This window comes from Penicillium soppii (genome assembly GCF_028829465.1).
Source record: "Penicillium soppii strain IBT 18220 chromosome Unknown utg000003l, whole genome shotgun sequence".
Lineage (NCBI taxonomy): Eukaryota > Fungi > Ascomycota > Eurotiomycetes > Eurotiales > Aspergillaceae > Penicillium > Penicillium soppii.
The window spans coordinates 1,409,046-1,434,435 of NW_026643233.1; the positions used below are offsets into that span (position 1 = coordinate 1,409,046).

Here is a 25,390-nt window from a genome sequence, read left to right on the forward strand (position 1 = left end):
ACGGGTGCAATACAACTCTACTTTTTGTTGAAAATTGCGGACGATTGTACACAGTTGGGCACCTCCTTGGTTTTCTAAGAAACAAAAGAAGTAAAACCCTAAATTGGCCACACGACACCTAGCCGTTGAGGCCACCCGTGAGGAGAAGTGGGAGATAGGGAATTGGGGGAGATTGGGGAAATGAGGAGAAGCTCAGTTTCTCGATTTTGATTGGTCAATTTGAACCTGCGCGGTGGGGGTTGGGAGAGATTCTGTCCAATAGTTGTTTCCCGCCGTACCGAGCCCTTTTTCCGAAAGCGGACCTAGCCCCAAAGAGAGATTTCATGACCAACACTTGGACGGCGATATTTCACATTTTCTTTTCAAGTGTCTCGGAAATAGTACCTTGGGAAACAGTCTGGTAAGTGAAGCACGCCGAGCCCAACTATTATGGTGCTTTCAATGTGTGTGTTCTGGCTCAACAGTACGGGCCATGAAGCGTTTCGTCACCATATGCACAATTTGATCTGGTCTCAAGTTTCCAACAGCAAGCATAGCCAAATAAAAGCTTTGAATTCTGTAACGAACCATGCGGGCTTGTTACGGATCTTTTGCAAGAAACAATAGCCTTTATAGTATTATGAATTGTATACCTAGTTATCTCAACTAACATGTAATGATAAAGATTTAAACAACAATAAATACAAAAATCAACAACACAAGGAGCAAATCAAACTTAGTGATTTCAAGAATGGCACAAGGTACGCAATAAGATTGCGCCGGTGGATTTTGCGGATCCCTATATCAACGCTGAGAGCGTCCTTCTCTCCACCACATGATGATATAAAGACTGGCGATGTTAGTGAGACAAAAGCCCAGGAACACTGCCAAATCGCGCCACTTGTCGGAATAGAAATAGTCGAGAGTTGCAGTGTAATCATCGCCAGCGGTGTAGGGACAAAAGGAGCAGTTCGAAATGGCACTTGGATTGCTGAGATAACCAGTCGATGATTCAAGGAATACAGCCGCATACTGTGCACATGTTTGACCATGGGGAGGGTCGAAGAAAGTAGAATCCATCGGCGTGCATTGCGCTTTGACTCCATGCAAAACATTTGAAACACTACCTCCAAAGAAGTACCGCATTGGATCTGCCCAGAACAACCAGGGCCTGTAGAACGTATTCATGGATGAGTGCGGGACCAGGACACCGGAGAAGAGCATAAGAATGACCCAGAAAAGGGAATTGGCGTAGCTGGCCATGGCACGGCTTGGAAAGAGGGCCGCAAGCAGTTGTGAATAGCCAGTACCAAAGAATGAAAGAAGAATGAACATGAAGTACTGGAATCCTGCCAGAATCGGAGTATTAGGGAATCCAACGGTCCAGTAACTGCAGAAAAACACGATAGTGTAGAAACATATTCCCCAGGGGATTTCCACCACAATAAGTGCAGTCAAGAGCGCACTCCATTTATAGATACCATTTTTCTCGCGTGCGGCAAATATATCCCATTTCTGGAACCAAATGTCCTGTATATCAGCTGCTGTAGCGGGAATGATCCAGGATAGTAGCAGCATTGCAAGCATGTGGTTCTGTAGCCCCTGGACATCTGTGTTGGCTTTGAAGAAACTGAAGGCGATAAACATCTCGCAAAAAATGGCCTTGAAGAGTCGGCTGAAGTTGTATGGCCCGTTCCGCCACACTGAGGTCCAGTGACGCTTGGTCAATTCAAGTGTCTGTTGCCATTGCCCGAGAGAGTATTGTGATTCCCCTTGGCCTTTCTCTTGAGAGCGAGTCGTCAACCACTGGGTGTTCAGTGCAACAATCTTGCCTTGAAGCTCCTTAGACTCAGGTGAATTGTCCCATGTCGAAACCCAGTCTCGTGAAGATTGGTTATCTGTAATCGTGGACAATATAAACTCGGCTGGATTATCGTTTGCCCCGATGTGGGCTCCGTATCGATCAAAATAGTCAACCACGTTTGCAGAGTTATCACCTGTTTCTCCAAAGAAAACGGTTTTTCCTCCAGGGGCAAGTAGCAAAATGTGATCAAACATATCGAACAGGACACCGGATGGCTGATGGATAGTACACACAATAGGAAGGCCCTCTGCAGCAATCTTTTTCAAGAACTCGACAAGTGCGTAGGCCGCCTGGCTATCCAACCCCGAGGTTGGTTCATCAAGAAAGAACAAAGCGGAAGGACGTGCAGCGAGCTCGACCCCGATGGTTACTCGCTTTCGCTCTTCAACGCTGAGCATTCCATCGCCGGTTTCACCGACAACAGCCTCAGACAGCATTTCAAGATCAAGTAAACGAATGATATGCTCAACGTAAGATAGTTTTTCAGACTCAGGGATATCCTTGGGTTGCCGCATGCGAGCCGAGAATTGAAGTGCCTCTCGAATTGTCGCTGTCGGTTCATGGACATCTTGCTGTAGAACGAATCCACATGAACGGGCAAAAGTGCGGTCCAATGGCTTTCCGTTCAAAAGCATTTCACCTTCAACACGGCCATCTGACTTCCTTTGGGCGATTGTATCCAGCAAAGTAGTCTTTCCCGCTCCCGAAGCTCCCATCAAAGCGGTCAACTGCCCAGGTCGGGCGTAGCCACTCACATGGGTAAGAAGCTGCTTCTCCGAGCCACCGCCGGTGACATAGTAGCTCAATTTGTCGAAAGTGAACAAGCTGTGAGGGCCTTGTGGAGATGAGCTGAAGGACTTTTCCAGAGATTGCACATATCCTTCGGTGTCGGAAGGAGAAGGGAGGAAGGAATCAGAACCAGCGACCTTTTCCGGGTCTTGGGTGGCAGATTTACCTGGAACTCCGGGCAAGGCCCCCTTCTTGAAAATTCGAGATGAGGAGTTGCTGCTTTCACGGGTCATGACTGTAAGGCCAATTGCGGCAATGGCTGTATAAAGAAACCATAAAACAATTATGATGCCAAAGTTTCTCCAAATATGACTCGGCGCATACTTGTACACTTTATCCAAGTATGTCACGCCAGGCACAATATTCGAGCCTTTTGTGCTACTTTGGATAGTGCAGCCTTGATATCGCATGTCATGATACCTAGCACCAGAAGGAACCATTTGGGCTGGGGTGCACTCTACATCAAGATCGGCAAATTCGTTGGCCATGAGGCCTTCAAGAGCCCATGGTGATGGGCAGATTCTTCGAATCCATGATCCCCAACGATGCATGGTTGGAATGGTAGGTGCATAACCAGAATATAACAGCGACACAGGCATGCCACTCCCAGCCATCAGTAAAGCGATACTCAAGTTTGGTGACCATGCACCAAGCATTCGGAACATAGCCTGAACTGCTCCATAATGAACAAAGACAAACAGGGCAAAGACCCAGAAGTCGGATACATCCAAAACAAGTCCTAGCATAAAGTAATACATGCATGAGAAAATCAAAGTTTGGAATGCCGCGACGGGAATGTCCGCAACTGTCTGAGCGAAGACATAGGAAACCGGGTGAATGAAACCATAGTTGAGCTGCTTCAAGAGAACCGAGCGAGAATTGACTGTGGCAGCCGTTTCAGCCAAAGCGTTGAGGAAAAAGTAGATGAGCGAGAAAAACAACGCTCCACTTTTCTCAAATGATCCTGTGGCGGTCTTGGGTGCCATGTAATATGCTGACCCATTGATTACTGCATTGACGATGTTGAATGCAAGAACTGTGACAAATGTGCGGCGATCTCCCCACAACAATTGATAATAACGAGCAGCCGCAACAACAGACTGTTTTAGAATGGATCGTGGTGCAGCCGAGGTTCGAGCAGTGAACCTCGAACGTAGGCTTTGTGTTTCCTGTTTGAAAGATGTTGTATATTGCTGATTTTCAGCAACATGAGCATAGTACTGTTCGATATCGCCGAGAAGGTGGCCGTAGCTCTCGCTATCACGGAACGCGCGTTCCAGGGAATCAGGATCTTGAGGCACAGGCTTTGGGAAGTCTTTGCGGATCTTTCGCTCGATTGGAGATGTGACCCCAGTTAGGAAGTCAGGCGTTGACTGGCGGCTCGGGCATTCAAAACCTAGGTCCTCAAAGTATTGCTTCGCCTTCTGGGATGCGCCGCAGAATATCATGCGACCGTCGTAGAGTACCATAACACGATCGAACACCTCGTACATAGACTCGGATGCTTGATACAGGGAGACACTGTTGGTCATGCCGGTTTGCCTGGAGATGCTTTTCAAGAGGCGAAGGAACTGCAGGGCTGACGAACTGTCAAGCCCACGGATGGGGTTGTCCCACGATCCGTATGCCGAATTGATGGAAAGAGCTTCTCCCAAAGTGATTCGCTTCCGCTCGCCGCCGGAAACCCCCCGAATGAAGGCATTACCAACCACTGTGTCTTTTGTGTGGGCAATACCGAGGGAGTTCAGCATTGTTGTAGAATTTTCAGAGGCAAATTCAGCATCTGACTTTTCTTCTGTCGCTGGTTTGCGCAATTTGTACCCAAAATCCATGGTGTTCCGCGTCGAGAGCGTAGGAAAGTGAATGTCTTCCTCGCTCGCGTAGATGGCCTCCGAACGATGGTATTTGGCCATGTCTTCGGATGACATGTTTGCATAGGAAACTCTTCCTCGGACCTCAACGAAGGAGTCATGGTAATTTGCCAGCGCCTTGAGAACTGTCGAGCATCCCGATCCAGGTCGACCCAGAACGAGCATCATATCTCCAGGATAAACGACGCCCGTGATATCCTGAACAATGGACTTGCTCGGGGCGGACTGTTTCCCAGAGGCAGACAGCATCCATCGGAGCGGCAGAGTAACAATTTTGGATACCATGGATGGTAGATCCCGAATACCACCCGCAGTTGCCACCTGTCCCAGGACTTCGACATGTTCGAAGGCGATTCCTAAGGACCGCCCTTTCGTTCGATAGATCGGCAAAGGAGAATCAGTGTGGGAATCCTACGCTCACAGTCAAGATCATTAGTGAAGTTCCGTGGGGAGCAAAAGGGCATCATACAGCTTCATAACTCGCGTTGGTGTCATTTTCTGGGCTCATTGTGTCCATTCACAGATACAAATTACTCTTGGCTGAGAACAGAGCTAAATACTTTTCGATTTGGAACCGAATCTCGTTTTTAGACAGGTATTCCAAGATTTCAAGATTTCAAGGTTTCGGAATTTAATATATATTCCAGAGTCATAGAGTTTTTATCCATTACCACGCAATCCAGCCGCAAGCAATGAGGTAATGATCAAACCCAGCAATATCTTTGCGATGTTAGTAAATTCAACCAATCAGGGGTGATACCGGGGGCCGAACCTTTCGGATCACTCCTGGCCTCCTATTGGCCAGCCTTTCTCGGGAGGGTAATGCTGCTCGGCATGCCGCACGTTCCTCGGATTACTTCGAGAGCTCCACTCTTTCAAGATTGTTCCGACTTCCATCCAGACCTAGGTGTGGATATTGGACCGGTTGAAAACTAGTGTTTCTAATCAGCCACATCTAATAACCTGATTCCATTTCCCTTTTCATGGCTACTGGGACAATCTTGAAAGTCATACAAACCTATGGATTATCGTGAGGTTTGCCTCTAGTTTTTGCTTTGCCGTCATCGAAATATATTACTGCAATCATGTATCCGGAGCTGTTCTCCCTCTTCACACCTCCCCCTGAACGACCGAGAATTAGCTTACCTATTTTGTATCAATTCGTCTTTTAGAGGAACAATTATGTCAAAGTTGCAGAACGCCACCATAGATTGTAGGCAATAACCTTGGAAAGGTATCGTTTCAGGTTGGAACCTTGAACCTTGATCGTTGGTCGGTATTCAAAACTTGACTCGGATCCCAAGAGTATTAATCACTCGGGCAGCTAGCTACCTACCTAGGTAGTTTCTAGTATGATTAAACATATCTTGTTAACCGCTAGTTATAGGTAGGTACCTACGTACGGCTAGAGAAGGTCATTGCCAATTGGGATGAGTGGTCTAGTCCATACCGAATTTGAAGGCACTTCCAATTGTCTTCCCCATCTTTATCCTGATAAAATGGGGTTATTTTCCCCTCACAGCGCAAAACTTACAAGAGCTTGCAGGCACCCTTCATTACCTTCCCCAATTTTGTGTACTTTTCCACTGCGGGGACCTCAGGAAAGTGTCAGTCAATTTCTTTTCCATTCAGACATGGCCGTACAATTTTGAATTTAACCTTGGAAAGTATACACTTCGCCAATAAATTCGGCTTCATTGTTAAGTTGACCATACATTATAGTTCAAATTGGATGAGGTCCGACACAAACTCGGTTTTCATTCGAAGTACAAAGGCTAAATATCATGCTCTAGTAGATCGGCATAAATGAACAATACTTTGGTTATAAGAGAAACTGCGTTCCACGTTCGCATCCCGTCCAGTATCATGGCCCATGCTCTGACTGCTTTGGCACCAAGAAGTTGAGGTTTTGCATCAATCGATTTTACATTTCCGCCAAGCATTGAAGTCTCAACCTCACATAATGTCTCTTTAATGGTAACAAGTAAAGCTTTATCATCTTCCTCTAGTGGAGGGTCCAAATCTGGGTGGGTGGTAGTTTGGAGAAATTGATTAAGCGCGTAAGCATACTCCAGTGAGCATACCGCATGCATGACAGACCAACTTGGTGCGCGTCCAACAAAATGAACACCCATTTGGACGGGTGAGCACAAAGCAGCGGCCTGTGAGCGAAGAAAGATCAGCTTTTGAAAGTCAACAGATACAGCGGTGTCATCTGTACAGATTGTACCATTAAAGACGATAAACATACCGCGTGCTTCGCAGCGAGAAGAAGCCGAGGACTTCTCTGTAGTCTCGGTGCTTCATATAATCTATGTGCGATCAAGGTAGGGGTGGGCTCCAATATGGAACGAGCCGGGCCAATATCTATCGCGAGACGAACATGGGCTAGATGGTAAAGAGCCTATGCGAATATATGGTAAGAAAAAAGTCAAGCTGTGCATATCAGACCAATAGAGCGTCCTACCCTTGAGTTGAAAGCAATAGGGCCAAAATTGTCAAGTGGGCTATAAGATGATTCAGGATTTTGCTCCCAGCCACTCTGCCATTTCTGCAAGGCTCGTCGAAGTGACTTAGAAAGCTCAGGGAAAGGTTCGCTTTCCATTCCTTCTAGCCTGATCGACTGTTGTATAGAAATGATACGTTGCAGTAGGGCGCTGATTAAAACATGGCCACCGAGAGAAGAATACATGGGCGCAGATGCGGTTTGCGAAAGTAATCCTGTGAGACAATCTTGGAACAGTGGGGCCTTGGATGACTTTTCGTTTGCTGCTTTCCACCTTGTAGCATTAGATGCCTCCCATTCAAACTCGGCACATGGAATTCTTAGCTGGAAATCGGTCACCAACATCGGCGAAGGTATGTTGAAGGCTATAGTGTGAAGATTGAAAAAGCAGTAAATGACAAGCTTCGTACGGCGCGCACTTTCTGCTCGCGCCCATTTATGCCACGTTAAAGGCATTTCAGTGGGTTCTGAGAGGCCATGCTGACGTACAAGCATTGCAAGAACACTTTGTGTTGATATGGCTTGTCTCACTAAAGATCGTTGCTCGCCACCCCAGGTCGCCATCGCCATGAGGAAAAATAATGATTGGATCGTTTCTAGGTCTCCATGATGAGCCTGATGGCTAGGAACGCCATTATCCATATTGACCCCATCGAAGCTGGATTGGCCCGGATTGCAAATCGTGTTTGGAGATTGGTTGGACGCTCGCGTTGGATTATAAAGCGGAGATTGAGACTGAATGGAGATTTCTCGGCAACGTATTCTTTCCATGGCAATCGACTTTGCAATGGAAAAAATCTTCACTCCTTGGTGCAATTCCAGACAATAGTTACTCCCAACAGCTGCCAGGGCAAGGATGAGCTCGGGGGCCATTTCCTGAAAGAGAAGGGTGGGTGTGTGGATGATAGGAAAGTGCGGATGAAAACCAGTTAAGAAACCAAACATATATCGTGAAATTGCGTGTCGAGAAGGTAGCTCATAGTCTGCCGGTAGAACGTCCGCAAATTTGGAAACTTGGACAGACAGCCACTGCCAATTCTCCTGTGAGACACGTGCAAATGAGGCAACGTACAAGTTGCTGCGCTCAATGGTAGGTCTTGGTGCCAGTGAATGAGTCTCGCCGTGGGAAAAGTCAGTTGGTGGTTGTTTAGTCGTAGTGGGGTGGTCAAAATGAAAGTCCCCAACATCGACGGGAGAGATAAAAGACTCGATATTCAAGTCGGGGTAGAATGCTGGTTGGTTGTAGCAAGGGGGTAGGTAGACGTTATCCAGGTAGTTCAATCCGAAAGACTGGGAACTTTCTTCTATACCCAGAAAAGACAAGGAAGTTGGTGGGTGCACAATATCATTAGTGTACGGCAAACCAGGCGGCTCTTCCTGAGAGGCGAGCACCGATGGCGCACAAATCGCGTCAACTGGAATTTGCGAGGCTTGCTCTCTAGGACTGTATGTATTACTTTGAAGCAGTGATGACTGGGGTGCTCCGCCTTTCATTGTCGTCAATAGAGTTCAACCATGTCAAAACACGAATGGACTGAGCGGCTCACTATTGAAATCATCTTGGGCGGTATCAGACGACGCAGTTTGGCGAATACCGCTATCCGTCCGCCTGTTAGCATGGGAAAGTTTGATGTGGCGGTTGAGTAGGTCCCTACAGGAAGGTCAGTTCAGCTATAAACATCATGGTAGTATCGGGGTATGAGGGGCCAAATCTCCAAATATTACCTTCGACGACATGAATAACGGCAGAATGTACAATGAAATGGTTTATAGTTGTTGTCTACATACAGATTAGATGGAAAATCGGACCCAGTTGATAAGAGCGGGAAGGGTATGGCCACACTCACGTGTACTCTCATGTCGCTGCAGATGCTCGCGGCGGCTGAACTGGCGCTGGCATGTGTCACATTTGAACTTTTTCGTTGGAGCAGAAACTTGCGTGACGGGGTTCGGTGGAGGTGAGGGGGTACCCATGATCAATCAATAGTCACAAAAGAGCTTTTTTAATAGAAATCATTCGGTAAATCAGAAACGCATTGCATTACCCGTTTAGGTCACTTGACTTGAGAAAAATTGGAATCCTCTACTGAAAATTAACACCATTTGCAGGTAATAATGAATGTTTTATGGATGTTCCGGGGAATCATTACCTCAGATAAATCCTGATCATGTGACCATATAGTCACTAGCATGACAAAGTAGCGGGAAAAAACTTTGAAAACGTTGGCCTTTAACGCCCCAGGACGCGGCCTTCCAAGGTTCATCAACCCCGGAGGTCAACTTCGCAACTTAAGAATCCGGGCTTTCCCGAAAAGACTAACAGTACAAGTTCTCATCGTTTCCGTAAAATCCTGTTCCACGAGTTGTTCATTTTCATCTTCCTCAATCAGTTGCTACGGAAACCACACAGGTCGAATGCGGTGGTCAGAATACCTTCCGGTCAACTATTTCCCTCATCTTCCTTCATTTTACATGTATAACTTCGCGTGTTGAATTAAGGAGATACAATCTAAACGAGAATCGAGAGATGAGGAATGTACCGATTTCCTTCAGGGATGACATATGAAGGCTTCTCGATGCCCTTGTGAGTGACATAAATCAAATGGAAGCTCTTTGAAATGTTCATTAAAGATCACTATTTTTTTCCCCTCCTCGTTCTCTCTGCTCTATTGACTGGAAATTCGCGTCCAAAGGAATGGACAAACAGGTCAATTGCCAGAATTTCCGGTGACTCCTCTATATTACTTGCGCGAGAAGCAAACTAAATCTTGAGGATGATTTTGTGAGCCCTGCGTTGGTTGAAAATCTCGTAGGCCCGAGGAGCTTCCTCCAAGTTCATATACATATCGCACAGAAAGCCCACCTTGTCTTGAACCCGGCCCAGACATTCCAAAGCTTCTTCGAAAATGCCACGCACGGGACAACGGCCCCAGGCTAATGTCGCATTTTTCGCGTGCAATAATGGCCCTGAGAAATTGTATTCACCAAGAAAGACACCCACGCTACTAACGAATCCGAATGGACGGATTAGAGCCAGGCTGAGACGCATTGATTCGTCAGTTCCAACAACTTCCAATACAACGTCAGCGCCTCGGCCACCAGTGGCAGCTTTGATTTTGCTCTCTGGTTCTTCGTAGAGGAAAAGAGGTTTTGCACCAAGTTTTTCCGCCTCGGCGAGTCTGTCGGTCACCATGTCAATGGCATAGACGTTGGGGCACCATGTAAGAGCGCTGGCGATTGCACAAATTCCCACCGGACCACATCCCACCACAGTGACTACACTTTCTGCCGCCTCCGATTTGAGCATGTTTTTCAGAAAACGCGCCGCACAAAAGTATCCCGTTGGAAAGATGTCTGACATGAGTACCAGAAGCTCTGGTCGGACCGTGCTCGGAGACAAAACAAGTGTAGTGTCTGCGAATGGCACTTTGACGTATTCTGCCTGGCCACCATCGATCCCAATTCCATGCGACCGATTACCTGCAAACCGAGTGATATGTTAATAAATGGGTCTGCTCAATCATTATTTTGACCATTCTTCCGTTCAATTCAACCAAGGGAAGGGGCTATTGATTTACCGAATAACAGACTCTTCTCACAACGACTAGTCAGCTGTCGAGAACAGTAGAAACAATTGCCACACTGGGTAGTGAAAGGAGCCTTGAAAATGTGCCTTCAGCTTTCAACCTCTCTTGTTAAGCTCCTCGACGCCTAGTTACTTACCACAATCTCATCTCCCGGTTTGACGGTCTTGACAGCATCTCCCACTGAGACTACAGTGCCAATGAATTCATGACCCGGGATAAAATCCGCGGGAATATCCTGGTGTCCTCGATACCAGTGGAGGTCACTTCCGCAGATACCCGCAAGCTTGACTTTGACTATTGCCTCCGATGGCTCTGTGATCTGTGGAATTGGTCTGTCTTCAACGACAATCTTTCCCACCTCCTTGAAAACAGCAGCTCTCATTGTATCTGTTTGAAGTTCTTCTTCGAATAAGTGTGTAAAACTAATTGAGTATTATAGATGATGAGTTGAGGTGATATTTCTATATTATGTTGACACCCGTGGACTTGTTTTATATACCTAGGTAATTCACCCGTTTTGTCGGTTCCAACGCTACCTACCTACTGCCTAGTATCCGACCCGCGGGTGATGCATTGGAACATGGAAGTGGGCGTCTCGGGGGAAATGCGGGGTACCCTAAACTTCCCCAATATAGCCTTGGAGGCTCACGTCCATGGATGGCTTTCTGACTACGTAAGTGCCGGCACTGACCTACTAGTTTCAAGCCCAAAATTCATCTAGATACAATCATAGTTTTCATTACGCACGTCGAGCGCAATCTTACCTACCTAGGTAGGTAGCCATCCTCCGACGTTTCAAGTTGACTTCTGGCCAGTGCTCTCGCATTCCAATCACATGTATTTACTATATGGATATTACAAGGTTGGAACAAGCAAATGGCATGTTTGGACTCGAGACTACGAAAAACCATACCCACTATACTGCTGCCTCAATATCAAACCCCCAAACCTCCTCAATACCAATAATTGATGTCTACGTAAACAGAATACCGGGGTTAGGGATGGTATTTAATTAAACCTCTCCAAGCGTGATATGGAGAGAATATTTCAAATTTTCAACGTTGACGGTATATTCTAAAACCATAGTCAACTCAGGATGCATCTTCAGGGGTCTCATTCCGTTTGAAGTACCACCATCAAATTCCACTGTGTCAGTGAAGGTTATTGATACCACCCTGCAAATGATATGTGATTCCACCGCATTTATTCAGCCCCCCCCCCCCCCCCCCCCCCCCCCCATCGGCGGACCAGACCATGGCACGCTCATGAATACAGTGTGCTTCTTAGCCGAGAACAGGGCGCAAAATAAGCATATGCTACTTGATTGTGGTTCTCGAAAAGATCCTTCAACTGGATCTCCGCGAAGGAAAATGATTTCTGATCATGTTGAATGATTTGAGTTCCAAAAAGGTGTGGATGAAATTTTAGAGGGCAAATTCAATTTAGATGGTCCAGGTATTCATAATATCCGAATACCAATCGCTGCTCCAAGCTGACGGTTACTCAAATTCAATCATTTGGAGCCACTGGCACTGGGATCGCATTGGGGATAGCACGCGGTTTCCCAAGTCCACTGAAATTGTTGTAGGGCCGGGGTTCGTTGACGCGTTTGCCCCGGGATAGCAAAAAGATCCGCAAGGGGTCATATTGATGAAATTGAGTGAGTAGGCTGGCAGATTTGAAGTTGAAATGATATTCGATCAAATGAACTGACTAGGACAATGTATGTTAGGGACCGTACCCTTCCGGAAATTTCTTGTGATGAAGGGATTGGGGGATTCAAGGCCCATGACTTCTTTGGGGACGGTTCCTTCTATATTCTCGATGCGCCTGGCGTGAGTCTTTGATTATCAGACTCTGTTCAATGGAAATTCATCTGATGTACATGTTTAGCATGCTGTTGGCCATATTTGCGGTCTTGCTAGAACAAGTCCTACGACCTTCTTCTTCATGGATGGGGATTTTTGTCATTTTGCTGGTACATTTCGGTCTATCTCAGGTGCACCCTCTTTCTTTTGCCCTTGTGCGCCACCTTTATTGTCTTCCACCGGGGTACTGGATCACCGTCCCAATGAAGGGTCTTTTTACCAGGTCTCCACGGGAGCCAACAGTGGGTATCATGACCCCAGCGTGGCCGAGAAAAGTGTTGAAACGCTGAAGTCATCTGATGCGGATCCAAGCGTCTTCATCTGCCTTGCTCACGACAACATTTCACTGAAGATTCTGCCGCTTTTCAAAATCTGCCCTGAAGGGGATATCAATGATTGAATGCGACTGGGATACAAGCAGATGGGCTTATGGGGCTTTTTGAATGATGCTTTAAACCCCATATAATAACAAATGTAACCTTGGAAACCTCAATGATCAGGTGTACTAGTACTACCGGGGTTTTTTTCGTTTCTGTTTTTACATTTATCATACCTGGGCCATCATCGAGCCGTTTGATGCGGCATTTGATTGGGTCACGCAATCTCCATCCTTGCTTGGAATGTGTTGGTGCACCCCTTGCGGCGATTCAGGATTGGAAGCTGGATTTAATGTTGCTCAAAATATAAACCTTTGCAAGTATAGGCATGATGGTTGGAAAAGATATGAAATTTACCTATTAAGTCTCCCAAAAAGCAGCCGTTGGGGAAAAAAAAGATGTGTAGCAAAATTATGAGACTCTACATATCGTTCCATTGTCTCTTCCGCTACCTAAAGATGTCCCGGGAAATATTTGCCTTCGAGATTTGCAGAGTCTGCCCATTCAGCGTCATGCGCTAGTATAACCTCCACGTCACCAAGTAGTGTCCCATGTGTTTCCAAATTTCTGATCATCCTGATAGTTTGCATTGCTTTATCTCTATTGGCATGAATGCAGCGGATCTTGAGGGGGTTATTTGAGTCGGGCCACTCTGCTATCCCTTTCTCGCCAATCAGAATCCGACGGTCATGGCAGGCATCGCCAGCGAGATACACATATCGAATTGGATTGACATTGACTCGGCAGAGTAGATTAATATGGCCGGGAAGATGGCCAGGTGCATCAACGATCATAAGACTTCCATCAGAAAAGACGTCAATAACGTGCGGCAGCGTTTCGAACGATTTCCATAGAGGTTGACCAAAGGGTAGGGATTGAGATAGTTTGGTCAACCCCCTGGCTTTCTCAACAACAGGTACATCGTCGTTGGGCGGTGCGGGAAGTTCTATTGTGCGATCTTCTGGGAGTAAATCATTCTCAAAGTGACTGTGGCCGCCGTTGTTTGTTTGCTTTTTTCCACTCAAGAGATCCAGGGACCCATTGCCAACGATGAAACTGGTATCTGCAAAGTCGGAAGGCATACCCACATGATCCCAATGAACATGAGAGAGGATGACGAAATCAATGTCTGAGCTAGAAAGACCTCCCAGTGAAAGTGAATCAATGACATCTGGATGCCCATGAAGGGGCTGTCTAGTTGTGGTATGTTGACGAATGGGCTCTGCGTAAAGTTCTGGCTCTCGTCGTATCCCCAAATCAAAAATCAAGCGAGTCACTTTTCCTGTCGAGCTGGCTTCATGTTGAATAAGAAAGGACAATGATGGAACAGTCTTTCTCTGGTCTGAATCCTCGATGGGTGAAATAAATTGTCTTTCTGGGAGAGTCAACTGGCCTGCTCGTAGAGCATGCACAGATACGGTATTCAGTGATCCTGTCATCTCTCCGCATATGATTAAGAAGAATGGAGGGCTTTGGGAGGCTATGCAATCTTGTGTTGCTTCTTATCTTTATCGGGGAGACCGAGGTCTCTTCCCCGCCTTTGATCCCCAACCCCTGGGATCTGACCCCGACTCCAACCTGCAACATTTATTCCCCAAAAGTGCAAGTGTTGGAGGATCAAGTTGTCCCACAGTTGGATCAGGATCCCATAGATTTCCTCTCTCATCTTTCCCGAGTTTCAGTTTCGCTACCTCCTCGGTAGCATCGATATATTATTGCATTGCTTCTCCGTCTGTTTCTGCTGATACCATGGCTTAAATTTTCAAAATCTCAACAAACCATGACCACGTGAGCGGTTTATTCACGATACACTACCTGATGTTTAATGGTACCTACGTACGACCTCTTGATTTATCTTCAAACTTTGATTTGTCGAGTTCTTTCGTAAAAATATGGTTTAGCGTGGCTATACATATTTACAGCATGAACCGCCCAATGATAATTCCCACCTCAAGACCGCTGATACTCCCCTTTCTCGATCATATCGTTGATAGTCTTTTCGGTGATTTTCGTTGCCTCAATTCCCGCTGGTGCGCCACAGTAGATAGTAGCTTGGAGGACCGCCTCTCGGATCTCTAGTTCTGTAAGGCCGTTGTTGATAGCACCCCGAGTGTGGACCGCCAACTCTGGCCAGGCCTTCAGAGCAATCAACATGCCCAAGTCTAATATTGTTGATTAAATTCATTGCACAGGATGATTTGTTTTTATTCAATTCTTTCAAGGTTGACTTACTCAAGAGACTTCTTTGCTTTCTCTCTAGACCCGGTCTGGTCCAAATATGGCCCCAACACCACTCTGTGACTAGTTCTTGTCCGGGTCGTGCAAATTCACTTGACCCATTGGCCAAAGATCGATCCACATACTCATTTCCCACAACTGCCCTGCGCACTTTCAACCCCTCGTCGAAGAGCGATTGATGGAGAGATTTGAGCTCTGGCTTGTCCGACATGGTTCTGAAAGAGGAAGGGCTGAAGTGACGGGCACGAATAGAGCGCAATCGAAGCATTGATAATTTTTATTTCACTGGATATCTTATCAACGCCATGTTGGGACTGTTATATGTCTTGTACAATTGACAAGATTGCCGAACGCGCCGAGGTACCCACTTTCCCCAAAGACAACGTTCCACTTTCTATGGAGTAACGAGATTCCTCCTCATATACCTCACGGTCAATGACGATAAAAGCCCCGCCAAAACCATGGCGTGCCAATAATTGGTTCCGCGGGGCATTTTCTGACTGGAAATTGTCAAGTTTGTCATAATCAATGAGTCGCCACTAACTTCCCCAATCACCACTTTAGTTCTCCTCACATTACCCCAACATAGCGTTCCGACATCCGAGAATGATGCCGTTCGTTACCCCATCGGAAACCTTGAAACTACCGGAAATTATTGGCACCTAGCTGATGTGATTGATGTTATAAGACCAGAAATCAGGAATGCACATATAAATATCTATCATATATGCTATACCTAGCCAAGTCACATTGCTGACAACTTTGAACGTTGCGATATTCAAGTTCCATCCAACCTTGGAATCACATACCTTGAACATACCTACCTAGTACTTACAAAATGTCTTCGTTGCCATTCACTGTAAGTTCATTTAGTATTTGAAACTCACTGGATGTTCCCACCTGGGCAACTTTCCTGAGAGCTGAATGACGGCTTGAAGAAACCCAACTGAACGGCCATACAGCTCAAAGACCCTGCTCTTTTCAATAATGAGGCATATTGCCACGGTGAATGGATTGGAGCGAAATCTGGGAAGCGATTCAGTGTCGAAGGTATGCAGATGGCATCAAACTAATCTTGGCTTTACTGAATATAACTTAAACGAATCACTATTAGATCCAGGCTCAGGCCAATGTTTCACCTCCTGTCCCGATTTGGGAGAGGAAGATGTAGACGCCGTTGTGCGCTCCTCACAGAAGGCCTTTGAAGAGTACCGACTATTGAATCCCAGGACTCGAGCAGAACTGCTTTTAAAGTGGCACCATCTTATCCGCGAAAGTCGTGATGATATTGCCACTATCCTGACCTATGAAACTGGCAAACCTCTGAGTGAAGCCTTTGGTGAAATTGATTATGCTACTGGCTTTACTTGGTGGTTTGCTGGGGAGGCTGAGCGAATTCGTGGAGACATTAGCACCCCTTCAGCACCCGGTCGCCGTGTCTTGGTCATCAAGCAGCCCATTGGTGTCTGTGCCGCATTGGTACCCTGGAACTTTCCAATTGCGTGAGTACACCCACGCGAAGCAAAAATTTACCATTTGGTACTCACTGACCCGAATCTAGGATGATACTGCGGAAAGTGGGAGCTGCTCTCGCTGCAGGTTGCACGATGATTGCCAAACCGTCACCCGAAACACCTTTGACGACACTTACTCTAGCATATCTCGCCGAAAAGGCAGGATTTCCGAAGGGCGTATTTAACGTGATGACAACTTCGAATGAAAACACCCCATCCCTGTCAGAGGCGATTTGCAAACACCCTCTGGTGCAAAAAGTCTCGTTCACCGGATCTACCCGGGTGGGCAGCATTATTGCAAGTCACTGTGCGGTAGGTCTGAAGAAAGTCACATTTGAGCTTGGTGGCAATTGCCCGTTCATAATCTTCGATGATGCAAACCAAGATCTCGCTCTCGCGCAACTTACATCCCTTAAGTGGCGTCATGCGGGCCAAGCGTGCGTGACTGCTAATCGGATATACGTCCAAGAAGGAATATATGAAAAGTTCCTTACTAAGCTTGTGGAGCACGCAAAGACCATCAAACTTGGCCACGGAAGCATGGAGTCGGTCACCATGGGTCCTCTGACCACACAAAGAGGTGTCGACAAGGCTAAGAGTCAGGTGAAAGACGCCCTCCAGCGTGGCGCCAAGATTGCTCATAAATGCCAAGTTCCTTCTGATTCCGAGCTCAGGAATGGTTACTTCTTTGGGCCCACAATCCTTCGTGATATGGATTCATCTATGCTTGTGACCCAAGAGGAAAGCTTTGCACCTATCGCCGGCCTATACAAGTTCAAGACCGAAGCAGAGGCTGTGAAATTGGCAAACGACACAGATATGGGCCTTGCAAGCTACGTATTTACGAGGGATGTCAACCGCTCTTGGCGAATGATGGAACAATTGGAAGCGGGTATGATTGGGTTAAACACTGGCAGTTCCTCCGCAGCCGAGTCTCCATTTGGTGGTATGAAGATGTCAGGCTATGGCAAGGAGTCCGGAAAGGACGTTGCAATTGCGGAATACCTTATTTCAAAGACAATCACAATGACAGTTGAGAGCGCCTCCCTTTAAAGGAAAGACAAGAGAAGCACCCTGGAGCTTCCACTACATATACAAATATTTCAATTCTTTGACCACCCTATGTACTTGAGTTCCATCACGACCTGTGCCTCATACTAGATAGATATTTAGATGATGGCGCTGAGCTTCCAAAGTTCTCGATTGATATTTTTTTTTCGGTCAGTATTATTGAAACTGTCATTATGTCCTAACCAAGAATATACCACAACAAACCCCGACGGTTCCCGTAATCAATGATCCCGCATATAATATCAATGCTTAGATGGATTTTGTAGTTAAGTAGAGAGTTAATTAGTGAGGAACTGGGAGATGAGAGGGAAGACGTCAGAGCAGTATATAATGTATCAGGCTGGCCAGGTGTGGAATTGGGAAGTATAAGACGGGAGAGGAGAGCAGAAGAAAGTTGTACTACTGCCCAGATGATACCTAGGTAACTATCTATTAGGACATTACGTAGCCTCTGACTTGGAAAGAGATTGGTTCTCCTTTCTCGTCGTATGGTGTCATTATCATCTCTCGCTTTATCTTTCGGGTTTATTGGGTACTATCGGGTACTGCACTTTGGCGGGTTCGGGCAGGCTTAAGGATGTCAAGCCGACCCGGAATCTTTTGCGGAAGCTGTCCAGTTCGGGTATCAATAAACTTGGAAGCACAGTCTGCTCATGAGCCATCGGCGTATCCAAAGTCTAGCTCGACCTTTTCACCCGCTAGGAAAGAATGCTATCATGAAACCCTGGGAACTTTGAATGTGCAAGTCGGACTTCACCATGGCCAAGCCACGAGCACCTCCTGGACATCCAACCAGCGCTTCTTTTCGAGGGGACCAATTGCAGATTCCACTTGCTCTGGAAGATGACAGGGATGCCTTTGAGCTACGTCACATTCAGACTGAAGACGATCAAGGACTGGAACACCCTTTGTTGCCCTCCTTGGTTGGTAGACATTTGCAAGCTACCCGTCGCAGCGTGTCCCCTCACACGAGTGTAAAACAGCCTGATCATGGTTCAACGGGAACTTGGCATAAGATCCGTTGTGTTTGGATGCATCACGTCAGTTTGAAAGTCCCCCAAAATAGCAAACGCGATCATTTTGGTGAGTTGAGTTATACTTTACGCGTGAGCTTTATAGTCGTACTTTGTGCCAATGAACTGCAGCATTGGAAAGAACATTCCTCGCCTACATCCGCACTTCGCTTGCCATTGCAATGCAAGGGGCTCTGATTGCACAGCTCTTCCGCATTCCGCAATCACCGTCTTCCCGAGAATATATGCGGTTCTACGAGCTCGGTATTCCTCTCTCAGTCACCTGCAATTGTGTGGCCACTATGGTGGCCTTGGTTGGCGCCTATCGTTTCTGGGACCAGCAGACTGCAATTTTGCGAGGCAAAGTGCACTGCCGCGGTTGGGAGCTGAATTGTGTCGGATTACTTCTGTTTGCGGTAGCTATGGATTCACAAGGAATGAATACAACAAACGCCTTTCTAACAAGAACTTTTAAGATCATCTTTGTGACCCTCATTATTTCAATTGCGATGATACTCTGAGATAGAGGTGAATCATACCACATAGGTATTGAAAGCCCTGCCGCGATAAATGCATTTTGCCGTCATCTTATTGGCGGTAGAGCTCCATGGGATTCATGGATTCGGCTGTGTTCTGTACTATGTCGTATGTGTCGATAGACAAATGGAATAGATTATAATCTCAAACACTCAAAAAGTTCCCACATCGAGTCAAAGGTCCGCGTGTATACCATCGATGCTATGTGTTACCGGTGACCAGTTCCATGGTTTTTGATATCTTTTATCTATCTTGTTATCTAATAGATTCTCGATATCGCAGATTTAAAATTGTAGTCTGTAGCGGGGCTGTAATAAAAGATTTCTATGGCTTCCCCAATTTTCCCCAATTTCCCCACTCAGCAGGCGTACCTTAACATTCTCTTGTCACGACCAATTCCAACCGGTGGCGCTGGATTGAAGAAATAAAGCTGGCAAAAAACATAAGATGATTTCATAATACTTGATATGGATACTCACCTAGCATAGGATATTGGAAGAACCGGTAGAGATTGAAAATATATTTGCCGAAAGTTGTTATAATGTAAGGAGACCCCCGCAGTATTTCATAGACGAAGAGTACCCCAAATTTACGTCGGTATTATCCATGGACTGTACTTGGATAATTGATGATGGGGGGTCATAGTTTGCCGATATGCTTTTGTCGAATCTTGGATAAGAAGCTTTTTTCTAGCTCTTCTGATTCTATCATAGTAACCGCGGGGATCTGGAAGGAAATATTTTTACTTGAATAATGCAGCTACTGGTAAGACTAAGGAAAAATGTCGACGCTTCTTTTTCGCTTTTTCATCGCGTTCGGAGAATAAGAGCTGTCCGCCCATTATCGAAGACGCCGCCTGATCTAAGCTTGGAGACACTGCTCGAGGAAAGCGATCTGAATTTGAAAGGAGTCATGAGATATCCAGAGCTGGACATGATCCCCTTTTGTACCTGACATATTGAGCTCGAGCCAGCTCAAGAATTTGTAGATTTTGACATTATTACCCCGTAATGCATGACTATTTCCATTTTTTCCTGCACCACAGATATGATGCAAATCACTGATGGGCTAGGGTAGTTAGAAATCGAGGGCAGCCCAAACATGACCGACGGACTAGCTTAGCCATCACGGAATAGATGGCCCTGTGGGGTCCGTCTATTTTGAGTATGGTCTATTTTGTGCTGGCCCAATCAGAGGGTGCTCACTTGAGGCTTAGTAAGGAATCACCTAGTACGCCTGAGCACTCACTGAGCCGACATTGAGCACGACTGAGCAATCACTGAGCCTGAGCCCGTACTGATAAGGGTAAAGGGCAAGAGCACACTGAACCGCATTCCGTAATTCACCGTCAGCGGAGACTACGTTGTATAACTATCGGTCGCCAGTCCAAGGTGGAGAAACAACGGATGACGTGATATGAGGGGACGAGGGGATGAATTGTTGACTTCAACCTCACATCAATTCGAACAATTGACAAATCATGGCTCACCTTCAAGCATCCAATCTATTCTCCGTCAAAGACCGCGTGGTGGTAATCACCGGAGGCGGAAGCGGTAAGAACCATCTACAGCCTATAGGTCGCGCACGCAGCCAATAACGATAAAACAGGCCTCGGGCGCATCATGGCTAAAGCACTCGACGCCAACAACGTATCCAAAATCTTCATTCTGGGCCGACGCGAAGCCGCGCTGCAAGAGACCGCCTCGCAGACCCTAAACGGCACCGTCATCCCCATCCAATGCGACATCACCTCGAAAGAGTCTCTCGAGACAGCCTACAAGGCCGTAGCAGCACAAACAACACATGTCGACCTGCTAGTCGCCAACAGCGGCATCATGGGACCGATGATGAAAGCCCCGCAGCGCGCAGCAGACGGGTCGCTGCCTTCTCTCTCGACAGTCCGCGATGAGCTCTTCAACGTGCCAATGGACGAGTTCACGAACGTAATGAACGTCAATGTCACCGGCTCGTACTACACGTTCCTGGCCTTCCTGCCTCTTCTCGAGGCGGCGAATAAACGACGACCGGAGCCGCAACAGGGCGTGCTTTCGGCGCCGACCGCGCAGGTTATCATCACCAACTCTATTGCTGGCTATAATCGTAAGGTGCCGTTTAGTTTTGCGTATAATGCTTCCAAGGCTGCGACGACGCATCTGGTTAAGATGCTTTCGACCAATTTTGCGGATTATGGTATTCGGGTTAATGGCATTTCGCCGGGTCTTTACTATTCCGAGATGGCGGAGCATGTCTTCAAGGATGCTGGGCTTCAGGGCCGGGGGATCTCGGATGACTCGTTCCCTCGTGAGATGATCCCTGCGACCCGTGGTGGTAGTGAGGAGGATATTGGGGGGCTGATTGTTTGGCTGGCTAGTAACTCGGGCGGGTATATCAATGGCAATATTGTGGTGACTGATGGTGGTCGGATCTCTGTTGTGCCTGCTGTCTACTGAGATGCATTGCTCTATTAGAGTGTGGGAGTCTTGGAGATACATAGAGTGTATTTGGGGCTCGGAAAACATAGAATGAAATAGACACGGTATATGTAAACATGAAAATGCTCAATGGCTTAATGAATAAACAAGAAACTCAGAAATCAACTTCAAGATGATTAAAGTGAGTAATGTCGCCGCTAGTGGGTATCAGTGCAGCTGGCCACATCGGGACCAGACCGGTCAGTAAGTCGCAGTCAACCGTTGGACCAAGTATTCGCCTGCTGTGATTTCCGAGTACTTTTTCTCGACCTGGATATCTTCGCCGAAGGTACCAGGCAGCGCCCCAATCAACTTGTCGTCATTCGGCTGGCAAAAGTAGGCGACACTGTAGCGCGCAGGGTATGTCTCCGAGTCATCTTCGGATTTCTCGCCTACAGGCACAGGTGGCTGAATTACTCGGTGGCGGGTACTTTTTATGGTGTCATTGGACCACCGAGCGAGCAGATCCCCAGCATTCACAACAATGGTATCGGCGATGGGAGTTGCATCCACAAATGTGCCTTTCGGGCTGCGGACTTGCAAGCCTCCATGTCTGTCTTGGAATAGTAGCGTGATAGAGCCGTAATCGCTGTGCTCGCCGGCCCGGACCTGGCTAGGGTTCTTTTGGAAGACCTCTTTCTTGACGGGGGGATAGTGAAGCAGGCGCAGATTGTTATCGGTTGCATCGATGAATTCATCAAAGAAGTGCTCTGGCAGATTCATGCCCAATGCGATGGCCTGCATGATCTGCTGATGAAGGGTCTTGCCCATTTCGAAAAACGACTGCATGATTTCTTTAAACTCTTTGCCTTCGTCATCGAGATAATCGGGCCAGCGATTGGGCAGACCTTCGACTCCCTCGCGACCAATCTCCATTGTCTCCTTGATATCGGGAGCGGAGGCGCGCAGAGTCTCGCCATCTGTTTCGTCAACGGTGGTTAACTTCTCCCGCCCGATAGCGACGTAACCACGGTTCGACTGTGGGGACGTCCAGCTCAAACCATCTTTCTGATTCTGGGGTCGCGCAAAGAACCGAGCAGATGATGCAAACACCCGGGTCACCACGGAGGGTGGAATTCCATGGGACTTTAGATAGAGGAAGCCAGATGTCTTGAATGCTTCGGTGATTGAGAGAGCGACGGCATGTTTGTCGGATGGGGTCCCCGTGAAGAAAGGACCAAAATCAATAAGCTCGAGCGTAATGCCAGTTAGCGATTGCTGGGTCTAAGCTAGAAGCATTCCTCACTGGTATCTTCAGGTCGTCCTTGTCCACCGCAGTAGACACAGGATGGATCTCCTGGGTAGGGTTAGAGGTCATGGTGTACGAAAGCTTAGTGTTGAATGTGAGAGGAAGGAGCTTTGGGTCAGTAGGACTAAAAGAACAAAAGCTTGGACTGAGGAAGATCTCAAGAAGAGGGGAAAAGAAGATCGGGGGTCAGGTGCATACAATGTACACCATGGTGCATGATAACGCTGATAAGAAGATAAGAGTCGATACATGCATCTCAGGGGCTTATATAGCTCTTATACAGCTGCCTCTCTGGATCTTTGTGTTTCAAACTGGATTGATCGTAGCTCGCATTACTTGTGAACCTATGACTTCAAGTTTGTTTGCTCGAAGATATCTACATACGTAAACACACCCGCTTCCCGCATCTCCACTCTTCGCCATCTCCACAAAAGAAGAATGAGATCAAGTTAAGGTTTTAAGGCATCCGGTGGATCAAAGTATCCCCCATTTGCTGGTGCAGTACTTAGCCATTCATTGACAGATTCAAGGGCAAAAGTGAGGCAACTTGTAGCCCGGTACTGAAAGCAAATAGAGGGGGAAAATGATCTGCATTTGTGGGCTAAAATGAATGTAACTAAAAGCTGAGCTAAGCCCGACCTGTCACCTGGGCATGTGGGTAACAGTTTCTCCCCGTTTCATAAAAGACATCGTTGAGAACCTGACAATCAGAACAACACAAATGAAAGCCAGTGGTAGGAAAATTTTCTTCTCATAGCCAGGTGCCTTCAACTCGCGTTCCCCGTAACCCTTTCTGTCAGCGTCCCATCATTCACCTTTTGGCTTCTTGTCAAAAATCAAATCTCCGGCAGCTTCCGGGAGGCTGCTATCATCGCCGAACTGGGACAATAACATCGAGCATCTGCAGGATACTGTCTGCCCTCTTCAAGAAATCAAGGCATCAGCCAAAGATACCATTTATGATGGCCTTCTAAGCGATTTCACCGACACCACTGGCAGAAATTATGGCCAAGCATCGCATGACTTCGGAGATCACTACAGGTCTCTCACCATACCAACCCCCAAAGCTGGCTGGAACACACGAAACAGAAACGAGAAGCCGCAAATAGATTTCCTTCGTCATCCAATTGACCAGTTCTATGCTTTTTGATGTCTTATCTTATTTCCCATGCTCTTATCTGCAAGGCCCTTCCCCTTGACCGTATGCACGACGTTTACATGCCTGAGTTCTTAGTCTTCATGTATTCATTCACTATCTTGTACGGGCACGACGCCGATTTTAGCGGGGTGATTGTCTGTCACGCGAAACAATGACTACGAAATCGTGACTACGACTTATCGAAAGGAACGGGTTCAAATCCAAGCAGATCCTTCTAGGGTCGTAGGATCAATTAGAACGATTGCCACTAGTAAACGTTTCTAGCCGACCAGGCCAACGATAACAGAGGCGCTCAAACTCGTCCAAGTGCGAGTCACGGTGAGGCTCCCGCTGTAGCACTGACCCAATGATTTACATTGTCGGAACTCCGGCTGTTGAGCTGTGCGTCCATTGTCAGAATGAATTGGAGCCATTCGCACATTGAATTAGGGTCCCTGGCATAGACGAATGCAACAATTGCGCAATATGAACCGTTTCAGTTTCGATTCCAACACCCTACGTCATCATCTCACCCTGAGATTGATAAACGCAGAAGCAGTGCTGGGTGTTTGAAGGCAATGGAGCCGACTGGCGGACTCGAAGCGGTGATAAATAATCAAGGAATCATTAGGTATGACCAAATACACAAAAGGTAGCATCTCAGAGATAATGATACCAGGACTTATCTAATGATAGCTCAAAGCAGGCTAAATCGATTATATATCGTATTTTTCAGGGGAGAATGCATTGGAGGCAGCAATCCTTTCATCGGAAGATTGTACCTCGGCGATAGTTCGGCTCCACCTGGAACTGCATTAATAAGCTGCGTCTCAGCTTCTAAACACCGCGGGGTTTGGGTTTCTTTTCTTCTCGCCTTTCCTACCCAATTCCATTTCAATCCTCTCTTCACAAATACAACCCGCCAATATGCCATTCACTGCCATTGTCATGTACCCCAACGATGCCGAAATCCGCTTCGACGAGGACTACTACATGAAGACTCACATGCCTCTTGTCGAAGCCACTTGGAAGAAGTACGGCCTGAACAGCTGGCACGTTACTAAATTCCCCAATGCGCTGGACGGCTCGCGCTCTGAGTACCTCATCATGGCTACTCTTGAGTGGGAAAGCCAGGAGTCTTTGCAGAATGGTCTGAAGGACGAGGGCAGTGCCGCGGTGTTCGCGGATATCCCTAACTTCACCAACGCGAAGCCTATTACTCTGGCTGGTGCAAAGCTCTAAATTTACTTGATTGGATGAGAACGTAGGTCTGTTGTGCGTTGGCAAGCAACCTGGTGCATGGATATTTGCTGAAATT

General features: G+C 47.0%; 11 protein-coding genes across 11 annotated transcripts; 5 read left to right on the forward strand and 6 right to left on the reverse strand.

Annotated features, from left to right (window-relative positions):
* Nucleotides 1-783: 783 nt before the first annotated feature.
* N7529_002669 (uncharacterized protein) lies at nt 784-5,011 on the reverse strand (the record flags this gene model as incomplete). The annotated part of the gene is made up of 2 exons (XM_057238197.1): nt 784-4,914; nt 4,973-5,011. 2 exons carry the CDS (start codon nt 5,009-5,011, stop codon nt 784-786), a joined length of 4,170 nt encoding a protein of 1,389 aa, XP_057100808.1.
* A 1,497-nt stretch (nt 5,012-6,508) lies between these two features.
* Nucleotides 6,509-8,983, reverse strand: N7529_002670 (uncharacterized protein; the record flags this gene model as incomplete). The annotated part of the gene is made up of 5 exons (XM_057238198.1): nt 6,509-6,526; nt 6,588-6,665; nt 6,755-6,907; nt 6,971-8,445; nt 8,857-8,983. The coding sequence occupies 5 exons, from the start codon at nt 8,981-8,983 to the stop codon at nt 6,509-6,511; spliced, it is 1,851 nt and encodes a 616-aa protein (XP_057100809.1).
* Nucleotides 8,984-9,770: 787 nt separating this feature from the next.
* On the reverse strand, nt 9,771-10,978 carry N7529_002671 (alcohol dehydrogenase family protein; the record flags this gene model as incomplete). Its single annotated transcript, XM_057238199.1, has 3 exons — nt 9,771-10,489; nt 10,588-10,669; nt 10,733-10,978. The coding sequence occupies 3 exons, from the start codon at nt 10,976-10,978 to the stop codon at nt 9,771-9,773; spliced, it is 1,047 nt and encodes a 348-aa protein (XP_057100810.1).
* Nucleotides 10,979-12,317: 1,339 nt separating this feature from the next.
* Nucleotides 12,318-12,864, forward strand: N7529_002672 (uncharacterized protein; the record flags this gene model as incomplete). The annotated part of the gene is made up of 2 exons (XM_057238200.1): nt 12,318-12,431; nt 12,490-12,864. The coding sequence occupies 2 exons, from the start codon at nt 12,318-12,320 to the stop codon at nt 12,862-12,864; spliced, it is 489 nt and encodes a 162-aa protein (XP_057100811.1).
* Nucleotides 12,865-13,293: 429 nt separating this feature from the next.
* N7529_002673 (MBL fold metallo-hydrolase) lies at nt 13,294-14,280 on the reverse strand (the record flags this gene model as incomplete). The annotated part of the gene is made up of 1 exon (XM_057238201.1): nt 13,294-14,280. The coding sequence occupies one exon, from the start codon at nt 14,278-14,280 to the stop codon at nt 13,294-13,296; it is 987 nt and encodes a 328-aa protein (XP_057100812.1).
* Nucleotides 14,281-14,791: 511 nt separating this feature from the next.
* On the reverse strand, nt 14,792-15,290 carry N7529_002674 (uncharacterized protein; the record flags this gene model as incomplete). The annotated part of the gene is made up of 2 exons (XM_057238202.1): nt 14,792-15,003; nt 15,074-15,290. The coding sequence occupies 2 exons, from the start codon at nt 15,288-15,290 to the stop codon at nt 14,792-14,794; spliced, it is 429 nt and encodes a 142-aa protein (XP_057100813.1).
* Nucleotides 15,291-15,917: 627 nt separating this feature from the next.
* Nucleotides 15,918-17,646, forward strand: N7529_002675 (NAD-dependent succinate-semialdehyde dehydrogenase; the record flags this gene model as incomplete). Its single annotated transcript, XM_057238203.1, has 4 exons — nt 15,918-15,938; nt 16,042-16,129; nt 16,194-16,581; nt 16,641-17,646. The coding sequence occupies 4 exons, from the start codon at nt 15,918-15,920 to the stop codon at nt 17,644-17,646; spliced, it is 1,503 nt and encodes a 500-aa protein (XP_057100814.1).
* Nucleotides 17,647-18,422: 776 nt separating this feature from the next.
* Nucleotides 18,423-19,198, forward strand: N7529_002676 (DUF202 domain-containing protein; the record flags this gene model as incomplete). Its single annotated transcript, XM_057238204.1, has 2 exons — nt 18,423-18,747; nt 18,810-19,198. The coding sequence occupies 2 exons, from the start codon at nt 18,423-18,425 to the stop codon at nt 19,196-19,198; spliced, it is 714 nt and encodes a 237-aa protein (XP_057100815.1).
* A 1,496-nt stretch (nt 19,199-20,694) lies between these two features.
* Nucleotides 20,695-21,664, forward strand: N7529_002677 (SDR family NAD(P)-dependent oxidoreductase; the record flags this gene model as incomplete). Its single annotated transcript, XM_057238205.1, has 2 exons — nt 20,695-20,767; nt 20,823-21,664. The coding sequence occupies 2 exons, from the start codon at nt 20,695-20,697 to the stop codon at nt 21,662-21,664; spliced, it is 915 nt and encodes a 304-aa protein (XP_057100816.1).
* A 222-nt stretch (nt 21,665-21,886) lies between these two features.
* On the reverse strand, nt 21,887-23,003 carry N7529_002678 (isopenicillin N synthase family dioxygenase; the record flags this gene model as incomplete). Its single annotated transcript, XM_057238206.1, has 2 exons — nt 21,887-22,876; nt 22,932-23,003. The coding sequence occupies 2 exons, from the start codon at nt 23,001-23,003 to the stop codon at nt 21,887-21,889; spliced, it is 1,062 nt and encodes a 353-aa protein (XP_057100817.1).
* Nucleotides 23,004-24,999: 1,996 nt separating this feature from the next.
* N7529_002679 (uncharacterized protein) lies at nt 25,000-25,314 on the forward strand (the record flags this gene model as incomplete). Its single annotated transcript, XM_057238207.1, has 1 exon — nt 25,000-25,314. One exon carries the CDS (start codon nt 25,000-25,002, stop codon nt 25,312-25,314), a length of 315 nt encoding a protein of 104 aa, XP_057100818.1.
* Between the last annotated feature and the right edge of the window lie 76 nt (nt 25,315-25,390).